This window comes from Caretta caretta, chromosome 5 (genome assembly GCF_965140235.1).
Source record: "Caretta caretta isolate rCarCar2 chromosome 5, rCarCar1.hap1, whole genome shotgun sequence".
In the NCBI taxonomy this organism is placed as follows: domain Eukaryota; kingdom Metazoa; phylum Chordata; order Testudines; family Cheloniidae; genus Caretta; species Caretta caretta.
The window spans coordinates 113920068-113938018 of record NC_134210.1 but is presented as its reverse complement, the minus strand read 5'-3'; the positions used below and the strand labels follow the sequence as shown (position 1 = coordinate 113938018).

Genomic DNA, 17951 nt, shown 5'->3' with positions numbered 1-17951 from the left:
AGCACGAACTCCACAAGAGAAACTGCCTTTTGATTGGAACTCTGGATTTTAGCTCCAGTTACCATAGGAATAAGAATTCATCTCTTCCAGAAGTAGCATATGGAGGCTAGGAAAGAATTTTCCCCACGAATAAGGGGAGCGGGGAGAGGAAGGTGAGAAGAGAAAGCTCTGAGTTAAGGGAATCATCCAGAGAAGCCCAAGGAGACTAGAGGTCTCAGCCAGAGATCATAAAAATCATCCTCTGGAAGCTCCAGTCAACATGATACCCATTAGCAAGGACATCAGGGAAAATAGGGACTGTTGGTCTAAACCTTCCCATGGGTTGCATCTTAGCCAGCAGCAAGGAAACTGTGAATGATCTTGGTAACATCTAACAGCTGTTCAATTAGACCCAGTTCTACAGCCTCACCCATACACAAGATTTAGTGGTCTCTGAAAGATTATCATTGCTTTGAGAGCCCAATATCTTACTCCATCACAAGAGTTGTTCATCCACGTCAATAACCCTGACTATTCTACAAATAGCCCTTTTCTACAAATTCTTACTTTCAGTTTTCCTAGCTTCCTGTTAAGCTAAACAATGTCACTCAGGGTGCACTTGCCCAGCTTTGTGTCTCTGACAGCAGACACTACTCTCCTTTGTTTAAATGGCTTACTTGGGGTTTCCCTGTGAAGTTTCCTAAGTGGACGAATGCCTTACATTCAGAGTGTGGAAAGTGCTTCCCCACATGGAAGCAGCATATATCCTCCACTCTGATACCTCCTGGAGAGTCCACACAGGTCCCAAGTCAACCCTGGTGAAAGGACCTGAGGACCAGACGATGGTATCCTTCCCCAGATGCATGTAGGAGAAGTTCCCATGAAAGAAATATTACAGAGAGATTCATTATTATTTATACTATGCTAGCATCTAGGGACCATATTCATATACTAGGACCCCACTGTGCTAGGAACTGTACAAACACATAAGAGACAGTCCCTGTCCTGAGAAGCTTACGGTCCAGTGACTGTTGCACTGCTGACTTTAGTGGACAGCTAGCATTAAAACTATAATCAAGTGAACATTTTAAAAATAAATGTTATTTTTAAGATGAATCAGTTGTACAGGTCTCAAAATGACCCTGTCAGCCATGGGAATATCTCTTTATACCTATTTAAGTCTCACTAATGCTTATCGTTACTCTTATTTTTCATATTCACACCTTTATTAATTATGTTTTATACTGCATAATATCTTAACATTGTTTACTTAATTATTTGACTGTTATTCAGAGCACTATGCACCCTCTTCGCAAATACATTACCTGAAAAAAATATCAAAGAGTATAATTACTTACATAAAGCAAATACATGTATAAATCCTGTAACTTTGTATTTCCTGCTGTTTTATTTTCATTCAAAATTCAGAATTGCCTTAAAATGTTGTCCTTCAGTTCTCTACGTTAGGCCTAAATCATAATTAGCGAACAAGTATTTGAAATATAGTAACTTGTAACCAATTATATAACTACAGAAAAGAGAAAATATGAATAGCATTTACAAGAAGAATTCTCAATTAACATCCTTGAAAACACCTTTATTCACTGCCAGGAGCTCTTAATGTTACTATTATTTAAATTGGTGAAGTGTTTTAGGATATAATTTTTATGGAAGATAAACAAAGTAAGGTCCCAACCCCACAAGTTTCTTCATGTAGGTAGAACTCTATACCCATACAGAGTCACTCAGATTCTAAAGCTGTATAGTAGCTTCCCCTTATGAAAGTGCTCTACCTGGCAAAACAGAAGGAAGAGTTAGAGACAACAGTTTGATATATGAAGAGCCAGGAACAGAAAGGTCCACCTCCTTCTCCTCCTCTTCATTTATGTCCATCTCTTCTGATGGACCAACTTCTGGTCTTGCCTGAAGGAGGACAAAGGCAGCAGTGAAACAAAACAAAAATAAATAAATATAGAAATAAACATTGCCTCTTAATCCATGTTTAGATTCAAGGTCCAGTGTGACAAAGATAAGGATCACTATTTCAGTAAGGAATGCCCTCCAGTTTAATGAATTTAAGTCCTGAAACTGATCAACTGAACGTCTTTCTTCTACCAGGCTGAAGAGTGTATGTAGATCACAATAGGCTTATAAAAGCAGTGAGCCATATAAAATTCCAAGATATCACTAGTGGTAAAAATAATCAAGGCATTTGTGGACTGAATGGCAGTACTTGTAGTACTACTGGGCCTTGAACTTGACTCTTTGTCTGACCCTTCTGTAACAATTCAGGAAAATAAAATGTTTTATTTTTGTATTGATATTCAACCTATAAAGCACATTTCTAATAGTAACAAGTATTTTTTCTTCTTTTCATTACACTAAAATCTGCAACGTATTTCTAACTGATTAAGCCTTTAAATAAACAAACCTACTAATCTTCTACATTTTCTGATGCAACATTATACCAGGTTCAATTACCAGGATATTGCCTATGTGCCAGCACTCAGAGATTTATTTATTATCACTCTAGCATTTAGAGATTTGTCCTTAATTTGTATCTTCTTCTTTTGTGACAAAATGCCTTCCCTTTTCATTTGTAGGTGTTCGCTAAGGGCTTGTCTCCACTACCGCTTAAGTTGATGTAAGTTATGCCGCTAAGGGGTGTGAAAACGAGTGACATAAATTACATCAACTTAAAGCAGTGTCCATACCATGGTATGTCTGCAGGAGACGCTCTCCTGACAACTTGGCTCCTGCCTCTCATTGAGGTGGAGTAATTATGCCAACAGAAATGTGCTCTCCCATCGGTATAGCGTGTCTTCACTGGACACGATGCAACTGCGCGGATGTAGCGCGGTAGTGTAGACTACCTCTGAGACAAGGTGGGTGAGGTAATCTCTCTTTTTGGACCAACTTCTGCTTGTGAGAGAGACAAGCTTTCGAGCTTACACAGAGCACTTCATCAGGTATTCACTGGACATTTCTTCAGAAGTTTCCATAAAGTATGGGCTCTTTTAAAAAAATCTGTTTATAACATTTTCATGATATACAGCCATAGCACCATATGGAGCCAATTTTGTAATATTGTAGGAAATCAAAACATACAGAAGTATTTACCAGAACCATAAAGTAGCAGTGATTACCCATTACTGCCTACACTCTCATATAGATGACCTTACATGTACTCTTCCACTGTGTATGTGTATTGAGTCAGGAATTTTTCAGGGTAAAATATAAGAGGAAACAGTCCTTTACATGTACATAAAACCATGAAACAAATAACAATTTTCTTTCCACCTGCCTCCCCCAAAAAGGAGGCAAAGTACCTTAAAAGTATATGGAACACAGGAAGGCAAGATTTTATCTTGATTCAAAACAAACACCTAGTACCTAAATGGACAAGTTTGTCTCAAAAATTGAAGCATTAACCATGAGCTCAGGGGATTATTACTTTGAGATACAACTTCCAACAGAGTCTCTCTCTCTAACTACTTCCCTATAATACAAAGCCTGGTCCAAAACGCTCTCAGAATAACAAAAGATACAAATCAAGAGCGCTCTCTCTCTCACCTGTGTAGCTCCACTTACTAATTAATGAAGTAATAAAAGCTGCCTTCTCTCTGATCACATAGGCATCACTGAACTGTTCAGTTAGCATTCTCCCTCTCAGGAGCTTATCCAGCACTCTCCTGGTAGCTGTGCCTTTTACTGAGGAGAAACAACCAGCTACATCCCTACATCCCTGGGTCATTTTGCCTCTGATTCTGCTGTTTATTACTTAATCTGGGATAGCAAACAAGTATTCCCCTCTTTTCATGTGGCTTTGCTCTTTACTTTTCCATTCATTTCTAAGGAAGTGGCACATACTCTCACCCTTTAAAGTACAAAATGTCTACCTGTTCGGGAAGATGAAGGATGGTGTGCTCTTCCGAACCAAATTCTGACAGAGATTTATATGCTGAAATTGCTACAATGGAATCCTAGGAAAAAAATATCACAAGCATAGAAGGCATTATTTCTGCATAGTGGAGACAGAACTCATTTGGTTATCCACTAAGCTAAGGGAGTTTATCCACTAACAGTTGAATGCTGAACTGTTTTATGAATGTCTTTGTTATATGTAACAAAGTCTCCTGTGAAGCATATACTCAATCCGTTATTTTCTGTACGCAATAAAGCACAATTGGGGGAAATCCACTATCAAAATCGACACCCTCGTTGGTAGTCTCAACAGAGAGGTCTATTATTAATGGAAACCCTCCTGCTCTAAGAGTGGACCCAACCAGGCCAAGGCTGAGACATAGAGGGGAAGCACAGGCAATGTGGGGAAGCTTCAACTGGTCTTGACTGCACTGTCCTGGCTCTGAGGAGAAGCAGAAAAAAATCTGTCCCCAAGGTTGTCAGTCTACCTCCCTCAGACACAGAGAGAGAGAGAGAGAACGAACTCAGCACTGACAGGCAAGGAAATATTGCAGAAAATAAATAAATGACACTGATACCAATATTTTCAAAGGGGGACGAGGGGAATCCTTAACATGTGCCCACTACCCACCTTAATTAACATTCTCCTGGCATCTCACTTACCTTGCTCTCAGTGTGGCTCCAAAGTGAGCTGACAACTTGGGCTTTAAATTTCTATTAAATTAAAAACAAATATTTAGTTATAGATAGCAACTGAATAGCCCCATGTACCTATTTCATTAAGTAATATGGACAAAACTGATACAAGGAGTTATGAGCAGTTATCAGCAACTGAAAATATACTGTACATTCAGCATTATGGATTTTTCACAGTGAGGCACTTAGATACCATGGAGATGGCTGCAGTAAAAACACCTAGATACTGTAGGTTAGATTAGCTCCATCTTTATAATACTTCAGGTGGTAGAAACTATTCTATAAAAATACAGTCCAAGGCTCCAGTATGTAGTGCCAGTGAATTCAATGCCTGCATTTGCAGGATGGGGGCTCTCATCTTTTAAAGTCCGTCTACATGGAAAAGCAAACAGAGAAAGGGAGTGTGTGCGCAAGCAAAAATAGTTTAGCAAAAAATGTCACTGCAGGAGACTCAGGGTGTATTTTCACACCTATCCTTTGATTTATTAGCCATGGGGTGGGCAAACTTTTTGGCCCAAGGGCCACATCTGGGTATGAAAATTGTATGGTGGGCCATGAATTCTTACAAAATTGGGGGTTGGGGTGCGGGAGGGGTGAGGGCTACGGCTGGGGGTACAGGCTCTGGGGTGGGACCCGAAATAAGTTCAGAGTGCGGGAGGGGGCTCCAGACTGGGGCAGGGGATTGGGGTGCGGGCTCCAGCTGGGGGTGTGGGCTCTGGGGTGTGGCTGGGTATGAGGGGTTGGGGGTGCAGGAGGGTACTCCAGGCTGGGACTGATGGGTTCGGAGGGGGATCTGGGCTGGGACAGGGGGCTGGGGTGTGGGAGGGGGGCAGGGGTCCAGGCCTCGTGCAGCGCTTACCTCAAACAGCTCCCTGGAAGCAGTGCCATGTCCCCCGTCTGGCTCCTATGTGGAGGCACGGCCAGGCAGCTCTGCGTGCTTCCCCATCCACAGGAGTCACCCCCACAGCTCCCATTGGCCTCAGTTCCCAGCCAACGGGAGCTACGGGGGTGGTGCTTGGTGCAGGGGTAGCATGCGGAGCCCCCTGGCTGCCTCTATGCGTAGGAGCCGGAGGGGGGACATGCTGCTGCTTCCGGGAGCTGCACAGAGCCACGGCACACACAGAGCAGGGCAAGCCCCCAACCCTGCTCCCTGGCTGGAGCGCCGGAGTGAGGTGAGCCCCAGATCCCGCTACCCAGCGGGAGCTTGAGGACCAGATTAAAACGTCTGAAGGGCCGGATGCAGCGTAGTTTGCCCACCCCTACATTAGCCTATTACATGGCTCAAAGTGCACTCAGACTTGTTTTGATGGGATGTAAAAGTTAATACAAGGAAAAAAACCATGATCAAACACAATGAAAGTAATAGTATAATTAAAAAAAAACCACCCTCCAACCTCAAAACCAAAGCCAAACACAGTGGATACTCCAAAGTAGGAGAAAAAGTGGAAAGGTTCTCTATGCAATGGCTAACAGTGAAAAAGAAAAGTAGGAAGAGAAAGAATTAAACAGATATCAAAGGGATGAGAGTTCTATTGTCTAGAGGCCACAACAGCAACAGTGCAATAACTTGCCAATATAAGGCATAACGATGGAACTTCTGCATTTGGAAAGAGATAGAAGCAAAGGAAAAGTTCTGATAAAAGCTTAGTTAAAAGGGCTGAGTAGTTACAAAAGCACAGGTGGCTTTCCATACACTGCTGAGTGGTGAAAATAAAATGTCAAAACACTTAATCTGGCAACCTGCCTGGGAATTATGCTTCTACGAAGGAAATGAGAGCCATCTCTTACAGACAAGCTATACCCACTACTGAGACATCTGTTTTCCCAGGGCTGTGGAGCGGATACAGCTCAGTGGCAGAACCAAAGCACTGTTCTGGGGTAGACGGCGCTAACAAGGTTTGTAGGGCAAGAGGTACACAACTGTATATCATCAACATACTGATTTCTCTGAGGTATTCCTAGGGCACCTATCACATTTGTATCCAACTGCAGTTGATACTACACCCCATATTCAATCCTCAGTGGACCTCTATGGCTATCCTGTTCTTCTCCACGCCCTGTCACAAAAAATTAGGATGAGCAAAGAGGCACACATGCATCTGGACAAAAGCCCAACCCTTCATTAATTCTTAAGTCTGTAGCCGCCATAAGACAAAACCACCCCTTGTGTCACGCAATTACCAGAGGGATATGGCTGCCAACCCCACATTCATTCATTCGTCACCTTGGGGGAAAAGCGGGAGGACGAAGCAATTGAAAACATTACTTCAAAAAAGCCCCAAAATTTTATTTGTACCACAAAGAGAACATACTCGACTACTTTCAGAGTAGCAGCCATGTTAGTCTGTATCCATAAAAAGAAAAGGAGTACTTGTGGCACCTTGGAGACTAACAAATTTATTAGAGCATAAGCTTTCATGAGCTACAGCCGGCTGTAGCTCACGAAAGCTTATGCTCTAATAAATTTGTTAGTCTCTAAGGTGCCACAAGTACTCCTATCCTTGACTACGTGTCCAGGACTCTGAGCCTCTGTTCAGCACTGAAGTGGTGGGAAGCTAACAGGTATGCACTTACCTTCCTCACAGGATTAAGTAGCTAATACTTGTAAAGCCCTTCAAAAACAAAGTGCTATTTAAATATAACGATACAGCTAATTATTAGTCAGGAGAGTGACTTGAAACATCCCTAAATGATCAGACACATTTAAAGCTGCCACTAAGAGAAGAAATACACTTTAGACCTGGGACACATACCTCATACTCATTTGTATTCACTTTTAATGAAGGAACCAGGGCGAACAATTCGTTCAGTGTTTTTAAAATGAGTGGACGGGTGTCACAGCTCAACTTTGGTGAGAGTGCATTCCACGTAGAGCGAATACAAACTACCTGCAAGGGGATAGGAATGCATCATTAACACTGGAGGTCTCAACTTACATTTCACAATATTCATTTCAGCACTTTTCTGCCGATCTATGCTGAAGCAGTAATTAATACAGGACACATTATAAATATGGCAAACATGTTAAGACTTCACTAATTAACAGTCTCACAGTACATTAAGCAACGTCATGTAACAGTAAATAACATCTCTCCAGATAATGCAGCTGTTTGAAATGTGTTATCTTTATGGAGGGAAGGCAAAAAATAACTTTTGCTTTCCAGAGCGCCCTGGACAAGCAGGAAGAGATCATGCTGGTGCACATGAACCAGCAAATTGCAGGATGTGTCACAACTACCCTACTTCATTTGTTTTAGTTAGCTTAAAATCAAGCTGAATGTGGGAGTGCTGCTAGCAGGCTGCAAGCAGGAGCAGCCACACTCCATCAGAGCTATGTACAACCGAATGCTTTTAAATCACTAAAGCCAACCAAATCTTGAGAAGTTTGCCGAACAGACAGAAGGGAAGAGAAAATACTGCTGGGGCCTAAAATCTTTCAAAAACCTAAAGTATCAAGGCAAAATAAGCATTAAAAAGTTTTTTTGAGCCACACCACAGTACAGATAAACTTCTCAGAACCAACTTGCTCCAGTGAAATAGAGAGCAGGCCAGAACCCTGAAAAACAACACTAACTCTGCTTTATGAGACAGTACCAACAGTATTTCCAACTGCAAGCTTTCAAAAATCATGAGAGTCAAGCACCCCAAAAATCTGAGATTGGCTTAAAAATCATGGGATTTATTTTAAATAATAAATTTGGGGGATGAGGAGGAAGAGTATATGCTTTCTGGCTTCTGAGTCCTTAGGATGAACTTGCTTCACCTTTTCAAAAACTTTTCTCTGCAACCAACAGGGCTGGAAACTTTCATTTAAAAAAAAAAAAAAAAGTAAGAGATTCTCATGCAATCTCTTGATTCTGATCACTGTGGCTTTCAGAGAAACACCAAACATTGTGATTTGGCAACATTGTTAACTAAATAAAATAAACTGCAGGCTTCTGTGCCATGTAAGGAATAGAAAATATACTGGAATACATGTCCATTTAGTTAACTAACGGAGGGGTGGAGGGGGTGGCAAGATAACAAGCACCTCTCAACCCCAGTGAATGTGAATGGAAGTTGAAAGCTTACAGCAACTTGCAGGATAGGGCACCTGGATTCAAAGGTCAGCACTTTTGAAAAGAGATTAGAAATCACTGAAAACCAAATACAAGCCAACGAGGGCAATAACACTTTAACAAAAAAGATCCTGACCCAATCTAATGTCTGCAGAAAGAAAAAAAGAAATGCCTGAGAATTAAGTTAGATTCTGAAATGTATTTTGTAATGAATTGGGGCTGTGTCTATACAACTTGTAAATTCAGAAGGATATTGTGAAGTTGTATTACGAAAAACTGCCGTATTATGAGTGCCTATATGTATGTGGATCCACCATTGCTGACAAGCCCTGTAGAAGCCCTGACAATACAACAGAATGCTTCTCTGGACTTACTGAACCTATTCAGGTGCAAACATCTGACAAGCCCTGTAGAAGCCCTGACAATACAACAGAATGCTTCTCTGGACTTACTGAACCTATTCAGGTGCAAACATCTCAGGACAATGGGTGAGCTACCTCTTTAGAAAATCAGTTTAGCAGCTGATTCTTCTGAAGGGAGGGGGGAAGGTAGGAATAGTGGAAACTTACTAGGAGTAGAAAGAGACCATGTGACCAGGAGGGATTTAAATAAAGAAACACACAGGAACAGGAGCCAGGCAGGAAGAGGAAGCATAGGGCAAGAGAGAACAAACTCTCTTACAGAGGCTGGGTAAAGAGTTCCAGGAGGGAGAGGTTCCCAGTATGTAGCAGCCTCATGGGGCAGGGGAGTTCTGCCTACTTTCCTGAGACCACATGGCCCCATGGACTCTGGACAACTACGGGACTCGGACCGCAGCCCAAAGAATGTCCTGGAGTGGTGAGGAAACAGAGGCAGGGGCATGCTGTGACAGAATACACCCGTGTGTTCAGACCCCACACACTACTGTAATAATCTTTATACAAAGTATGCCTTGTAAGGTATCATTTAAAAACCAAATTTGCTGATCAATACTACCATGGAAAATGTGAAATTATAAATTTAAGCTCAGATCATGACTAAAAGTATGTTTTCCAGAAAAGTTTGGGGAATGGCCAAACCAGGCCAAACCCACAGAGACAAACCATAAACTGACACAGTAACCAGGTGTAAACAAGGCTGATGGACCATTACCTGCGAAGTGGCCATTCTTTGGCAGGAAAGATGGCAGGGGCAAAAAAAACTACATCACAGCAAAGTAACAGCATGGAGTTCCCTTCCACACAGACTGCCTGTCGCCTTGCTCCCACTTGGAAATGCTTCTCAAAGAGGAGACAGGACTACAATAAGAAGGGATGACACCCAAAGGACCCTTTCGCCCCCCGCCCCCCCTTCGATTCACTATACCTAATGGACCAAGGAAGTAGCTGTTGCACTGAGGGAGGGATTGCGACCTTAGAAATGTGGTCAGTAACACATCTGGAGTATGTGGTGAGTAAACTTTGCTTTGAATTTAGTATCCTTTGTTAAGTAAGGCACGAGTAGCATTATATCTTCATTTTTCTTGTAACCATTTCTGACTTTGATGCCTCATTACTTGTACTCACTAAAAGTCTCTTTGTAGTTAATACACTTGTTTTATCTATTCAAATGTATTTAAACTGAAGTATCTGAATAACTATTTGTAATAAGATGGCATTGTAACTTGTATTGTGCAGGAGAGGACTAGGCTGTACAGGACATACATTTCTGAGGGAAGAATCTCAGATTGGCCATGTGCTTGGGTCACCCTGAAGTATAACCAAAGCTGGTGAGAGCCAGAGTGTAACCCAAGTGTGGCTGGCAGGCTGCAGTTACACACAGACATTGATTTAACTGGGAATTGGTCCTGCTTTGAGCAGGGGGTTGGACTAGATGACCTTCTGGGGTCCCTTCCAACCCTGATATTCTATGATTCTATGATTGAGGGTGTGGCTTGCACGCTGGAAGGCTGTTTGTGAGCAGCCCTGGGGAAACCACTTCAGCAAGGCATGTAAGGTACCCAAGGTTGCAGGGCAGGCGTGACACAGCTGCTCATTAGTCTAGATTATACCCTGGTATGTGTTTAGCATTTATAGTTTTGTATGATCTGAGCTTTACATGATTAAGTATAAGAGCATAAAAGTGTTTGTCTGTGCAAAGTGTACGTGTGTTGACAGCTTCACAACTGCTGTACACCCCTGAGAGAGTTATACTGAAACCAGAATCTTCACATTTTTGGTACAGAGTTCTGGCACAAGAGTGTGTTTAAGTAACTCAGGTATCTCAGGGATCAGCGCTGGTCCCAGTCCTAGGGCAGGTGGGCTGAGGAGCCCCATTTCCAAGAAGTGGTAGACGACAGTCAGTGCCCTGGCAGTGTGCCAGAGAGGCCAATGGCAGAACCAGTTCTGCAGCCTGCTGAGGTTCCAGAAGCTTAACATATCCCAGGGGATCCAGAGCACAAGGGCTTGGATTTCCCCTCACAACAGTCTCTGTGGGAGACCAGGGAAGGCTGCTTCTAGAATCCCTGACATACGAGTTCAAGGTATTTCTCAAGAAAAAACAAGAGAATAACAAGGAAAAGTTTTATATGAGGCCTTAAAAATGGATCTTAAAGTAAAGCCAGTTTGAAAGGAGAAATGTTACATACAGTATACCAACAAGCACAAATTCAACCAACATATGAGAAAGTGCAAGAATCACAGAATCCCTATCTGATAGCCAGGACCCAAACAAGATTTTTGTAACCCGGGAGACAATAATATGACATTATCTTACAATATATTTCTTTACACTTGAATGGTATTACTAGTTCCAAAGTGCTATTTTCATTTCATCCCTCTCAAATTTACTGTTTCATGATTAAAGTGAAAATGTTGATTTTTTTTGCCCTTATCAGATGTGTCTCTTGATGGTTACAAGAATTAAATCCAATAAAAACAAGAATTCAGTGTATTTAAAAATATATTTAGACCAACCACTGTATTACTAGACATGAGATTATTAACTCAATTTATCAAATCAATAGATGGTTAAATATCTCAGGGGAATTGTTTGGAAGATTGGCTTTGGAAACTTTTTATACTTCACTCCAAAAACATTTAGGCCCAGATTCAACAAGGTTTTTAGGCTTATGTTGAACTTTAAGTATGTGAGTAGTCTCACTGAATACATGACAACTTATAAACTTAAAATTATACATGATGGTTTTAAAACAGATTTCGGATTTAGATTTGTAAGGCACTATTAGTTACCTAATTCATTAAAAACAGATTTTAAACTGCATCTGTTTAGTTAATGGGTGCATCTCAAACTCATGCTAATAAAACTTTTACGTTATACCACCATGTATGAAAGGAAACGATGAGAACGGTGTAGTATTCAGGTTGATTTAAAATTTGAGCATACAGCTTTCATAAAGAATATTTAATGCAGACTTTCTAAATAAGGCGGCCATGAATGTTTCCTTGGCTTGGATTCACAGACAGCCATAGGTATGGTTTTGTTCCTACAGGGAAAGAAATCCAGTTCCTAAATAATTTGCCAATAATTATCATGGTACTTTCAAATCTACTTCCAGAAATTCAGGAGAGGTCCTTTTTTATTTTTATTTTTTTTTTTTTTAAATTTCATCCAATGCTCAATCCAACAAAGGAAGAATTTTATGAAAGCTTTGTGCTATGAAAACAGAGCTATCTGATCTTTTCCTAATAAGAGCTAGAAAACTGCTTTCACAATTAAAGAACTAAAGTCAGTGGTGCAAACCTGGCCTGTGTTGATAACTTGCCAAGAGTTGCACAGAATTTGCATATAATTTTACAGTTAAAAGAGGAAGGATGATCTCCTAGGTTACAGGACAGGTCTGGGAATTAGGAGATACCTGGGTTCTGTCTCATTTGAGACGTTGAGCAAATAAACCTTTCCATGCTTCAGTTTTTCCCAACTGTAAAATGGAGTAATTCGTACCTGCCTCACAGGTGCGTTGCACAGCTTAGCCAATGTTTATAAAGCAATTTGAGCTCTTCAGATGGAAGACACTCTAGAAGTGAAATGTATTATTGCTATGTAATTTTATCAGAGCTAAATGCACACATTTATTTTTCGTTTGTGCAGTGGACATAGTACTTTACAAATAAGATAAACAGAGAATGTGCTTTGAAGGCTGCAAGTGATGGCATAAAAATGAGAAAACTGGCACTGCTCCACTGAACCCAAAAATTCTTGATGTCCAGCTCTCTCCAATGTGCACACACACAGAGAATGCGGTTCCCGTCTGTTAGGTAAGCGTAGTATTTGTTTTTTTCAGAAGCAATTGCTGAATTAAGCAGTTATTTCAGTGACTGTGAAAACACTTTAGAGAACAATTTCAAATCTGTAAAGATGAAGCTTTTATGAATGCCTATTAAGTCCATTTTAGGAACAGGCATATCCACAAATATGTTTTTATGGTAACTAACATTGACAGCTACCGAAAAGTAATCTCACTACATGTTGAGTGAAAATGACAACCCTCTATCCCCATTTTCAAAAACACCATTCTTGAGAATTAGAAAGACCAATTCTACTTCAGTGTTTAAAAAGACAGAGAAATCTTCTAGGATTTGAAGAGGTACAACTTTATGTGCTGGTCATTTAGGAAATGAGGCATCTTGATTTATCATGTGGAGAAAAACAAATATACATTGTGGAGTCTCCTCAAGTACTGTAGTCCAGGAAAAGCACAAAACTAGTAAGTGCAGCAAAGTACACTTTCATGTTGACTTTCCTATGAATCATTTAAGCTCTCCAACTCCAGTAAACCATAACAGGGACAGTACTCTGAAAGCAGCTTCAATTTAGCATATAATTGAGTCACATTCATGTCCAATGGCAGATCACATGGAATGACCAGACATGTTATTTATGTTGTGTATTGAACTCCAAGACAGAACAAGGCAGCAAAGACTGAAAGAACTACAATATATAACAAATGTCTTCCTCTATCAACCAAGTGGATTATTTTTTTTGAGGGTATATATTGCTTCTTTGCTGTTTACCTGAAACTGTGTGTTGTAGCCCTCCATATAGTACTAGCTCACATTAAATATGCATAAAAGCCTCTGAAATACAAGTTAATCAGGAAGCTTGAGGTCTACAGTATCACTTATTCTACAGCATAGCCATGATACCAATATTAGCTGTGAAACAATACCCTATATTGTAGTAATCCCACAGAAGACAGAGCAATACCATGCATGCTTAACTTGCTTCCTAGAAAAATATTAATAAAATATGGTCCACACCATGCTACCTGGGATCAGTTTATTTCATACTGACTTGTGTTCTGATGCCCTGTACCAGCGATAGAAGGGTTCATAAGAGAATGTCAAACCCAAAAATCAATATGAAAACAAGATAAGAATTAAAAGCAAACTGAAAATCCTGTTTGGATTAACATGACACTTTTGGTATTTCCTTTGGAACAGTTCTGCCAGGACTAAAATCACAAAAACAAAGGAGGATTTGTATGGATTCGCGTAAGGACTCTAATAGCAACACTATACTTCTGCATGATTCTCCCAGGACAGATTTACCAGACAGACCATAATGGTTTGCAATAAGTACGGTAAATAAGTAGCTTAGAGTAAATGCCCTCTCAGCATTAGCATAGCTACCAAAATACACCTTGAGATAGCAGAACATAATGAACATTTCCTCTCAGTAAAAATATAACATAAAAGGGTTGAAGGTGCATGCAGAATGATGGCTAGTTTTCTGAACTCCATATAGTCAAAAATACTTTCAAGTATCATTCAGCTTTCTCAGTTTTGTTTTTAATCTTTGTTCATGTTTTTTCTGTTTGAGTTTTCTTGGTGACTGAAGAGATAGAGAGGAAGATGTGAGGAAAGTTAAGTTATATCTCCTTTCCTTCATTTACAAAGAGGATCTGTTTTATTCTGTATGAAAAAAGTGGCACACAGGATAAATAGGATGGAATATATAATCTAGCCCACTTGTGAGGGATTTGGAAGGGAAGTCTGCAGACAGTTCATAGAAGGCTGGGTCTTGAGCAGGTAATCTTAGCATATATCAGAGAACAAGCAAGCTGCATATAACAGAGAACAACACTGCAAGATAAAGAGATTCAGGATGCAGATCTTGAAGCAGGATGGCATCTCCATATTCTTAATTAAGAAATCTGAAGTTCTGCAAACTAAAAAAGATGTCTATCCTGGAGAACAGACTGAGTTGTGTTTCAAATCTCCCCTAAATGGAGATCCTCAAGGGCAGAAAGAAGGAAAGTCTTGCTACATTTCAGAATCATTTGAATTACTTATAAGTACCATTAACTCCTGCTGCATCCATCTTCCACCTTTCTGCAGAATGTCTGCAGTCTATTCCTCGGACATCCGTTTACCACTAGTGCCAGGACAAATGTAATTACTTGTGCAGCTATTTTTACTGTATCAAAATATGTAAAGCTATGACCCCAATAATTTTATCAGAATAAATATCTGAGACTGGAATCCACAGAAGGGGTTAACAGCCACTGCTGATACACTTTGAATCACTCTTGTAATGTAGACAAGCTCAAGCTTAGATCAGGCTGTGTTAACTGATATATACTTTGACCTGCTAAAGTGAAAAGGTGTTGCAAAGTGCCTACACTGGCAAAAAGGTGGTTTAGTCCGGGTTAGTCAACAAAGACACTCAACCCATTTTTCTAGTGCAGATGCACCCATTCATGGGCTTTAAATAGGGTTGCCAACTTCCTAATTGCACAAAATTGAACACCCTTGCCCCACCCCCTGCTCCACCCCTTCTCTGAGCTCCCGCCCTGTCCCAAGGCCCCCCCATCAATCCGGCCCCCTCCCCGGTCACTCACTCTCCCCCACCCTTATTCACTCGCTCATTTTCACCGGGCTGGGGAAGAGGGTTGGGGTGGAGGAGGGGGTGAGGGCTCTGGCTGTGGGGTTCAGGTTCTGGTCTGGGGCCAGAGTGCAGGAGGGGGCTCCAGGCTGGGGGGGTAAAGCCAAGGGGTTTGGAGTGTGGGAAAGGGCTCCGGAGGGGGTATGGGCTCTGGGCTAGGGGTGTGGGTTCTGGGGTGAGGCCAGAAATGAAGGGTTCAGGGTGCAAGAGGGGGCTCTGGGCTGGGGCAGAAGGTTGGGGTGTGGGAGGTGGTGTGTGGGGTGCAGGCTCCAGGAGGGAGTTTGGGTATGGGAGGGGTCTCCAGGCTGGGGTAGGGATGTGGGAAGGGATGCAGAAGGGTGCTCAAAGTTGGGGAAGGGGGTTGGAGCACAGGAGGGGGTGCTGGGAGTGAGCTCTGGGTGGCGTTTACCTCAGGGAGGCTCCCCAGAAGCAGCAACATGTTCCTTGGCTCCTAGGCATACGAGCGGCCAGGCGGCTCTGTGTGGTGGGCGCTGCCTCCACCTGCAGGTGCCGCCCCCGCAGCTCCCACTGGCTGTGGTTCCTGACCAATGGGAGCTGCGGGGCTGGCTGCCTAGGAGGGACATGTCGCCGCTTCCAGGAGCCGCATGGAGCCAGGTAGGGAGCCTGCCAGCCCAACCAACCGGACTTTTAACAGCCCAGGCAGTGGTGCTGACTGGAGCCACCAGGATCCCTTTTTGACTGGGTGTTCTGGTCGAAAACCGGACACCTGGCAACCATAGCTTTAAAGCTCATTGTCTACGTGTATTTTTTTAAAAAGGCAATTATTCTTGAGTAGTTAGCAGCTAACATCAGCATACTTTTATTTGTTGAACTCCAGTGAGCTTCTAGTCTTACAAACAGCTGACAAAAAGGGAATGCTAATGGCCTAGCACCCAGAATGTGAAGCCAAACCATACTGGGTAGTCAGAAGACAACGTGATAGAGCATGGGTGGTATGACTGATTTAGAACTGTCTTGTGACAATTTGCAATATTGTATGTTGGCTTGGTTTTGGGGGGATGAATTTATTGGGTTATCTCAACAACAACATTTGGAAAAAAAATGGCACAAAGGAATGGCACAAAAAAAGCCACCCCTCAGAAAGCACCTGACAGTTGTTCAGGGACAATATCAGTACCACAGACCCTTAGGACTCTGGCTTAGTCTCCTGCGGAGTCTACAGAAAGGACAAAGCCCAGGAACAGAGAAGAACAAAAGAGCGACAGAGATAGGGACTATAAAGAGAGATGGTGGTTGATCGGAGGAACCAGACTGAAACACCAGGACCCCCATGGATGTATCTAAAGAAGTTAGGCCTGCCTAGGTCGTGAGCAGAGAATAGTAAGCCTTGAGGTAAGATAGCCATGCTTTGCTCTATTGCTAAAATAATAATACTTTTGTTTTAAAGAGATTGTTGAATCATTGTATACCACTGGTCACAAGCTCTCAAAGGAAAGAGCCACAGCTGCCCAAACTCAATCAGTCCTGTGGTGTAATAAGGGTTGATACACAGGGTACCATAGTTCAGAGCTCAGTCTGTGACTGGCATATTTGCAAAATTCCACCTTGAGACAGAAACAAGGCCTGATATCTGAGGGAATGTGCACTTGTCACAGGGACAAGTGGTCTGAGGCTGAAAAGTTTTCCATAGCAGTTGATGATAGTTTGTGTTTGACACGATGCAATTACTCAGGAGAAATTTAACACAGAGCTGTTTTGCTGGAGCTCTGAATCCTGTGCTCTGCATCTGTGTAGCAAAACATTCTTTACCTATCTTCATGGATTAAATATTACTGTCCTTTCTTAAAAAAAAACACACCTATCAATTGTTGATTCATGTATTAGCTCTATGTATTCAACCCATTATGAAAAATGGATTTTAAAAGCCCTTCTTCTGGTTGAAGTTGAGGGTTACATCTATTGCAAACACAATGTGACCATAAAGGAATTATTTCATTAACATTTGTAGACTATTTTTTAAAATACTCGTAAGTGCATATTATTTCAGTTCTATTACAGTTTTCTAACCACATACCAACCACACAACTTCTAAATTTTGTAAGCATCTCTAACACACATTGCAAAAATCAAAATCTACTCTGCTCAACTGAATACGGCCATTAATGAAAAATATGCAAGCTGTGCTGCACAGTTTGTAATAAAGGTAAAAGAGAAGTATACACCACTAAATACAGGTGAAGAAAATGTAGGAAACCAACCTAACCATAAAACTTATACATGCTCAGTGAATTGTTTGGATACCAAGGAAACTAGCACCTGCTCATGTACATATGCATGATAAATACAATCTTTAATTACATGATCAAATCATTTATCAAACAATACAATACATGTAATGTTTGCAACACTTTTAGAGACACATGATCTCGTACACTACAGTAATTTCATTGTCATAAATACCCAAGTATC

At 41.5% G+C, this 17951-nt stretch overlaps 1 protein-coding gene across 3 annotated transcripts in view; it reads right to left on the bottom strand.

The window, feature by feature from the left end:
• FOCAD (focadhesin) overlaps positions 1-17951 on the bottom strand; it is a 200530-nt gene that overhangs the window by 77677 nt on the left and 104902 nt on the right. For all 3 annotated transcript variants that reach the window (XM_048849366.2, XM_048849367.2, XM_048849368.2), the window contains 4 exons: positions 7353-7487; positions 4567-4617; positions 3879-3962; positions 1773-1902 (listed from right to left, as the gene is read on the bottom strand). In XM_048849366.2, coding sequence (XP_048705323.2) covers positions 1773-1902; positions 3879-3962; positions 4567-4617; positions 7353-7487 — 400 coding nt within the window. The remainder of the gene's footprint in view (positions 1-1772; positions 1903-3878; positions 3963-4566; positions 4618-7352; positions 7488-17951) is intronic.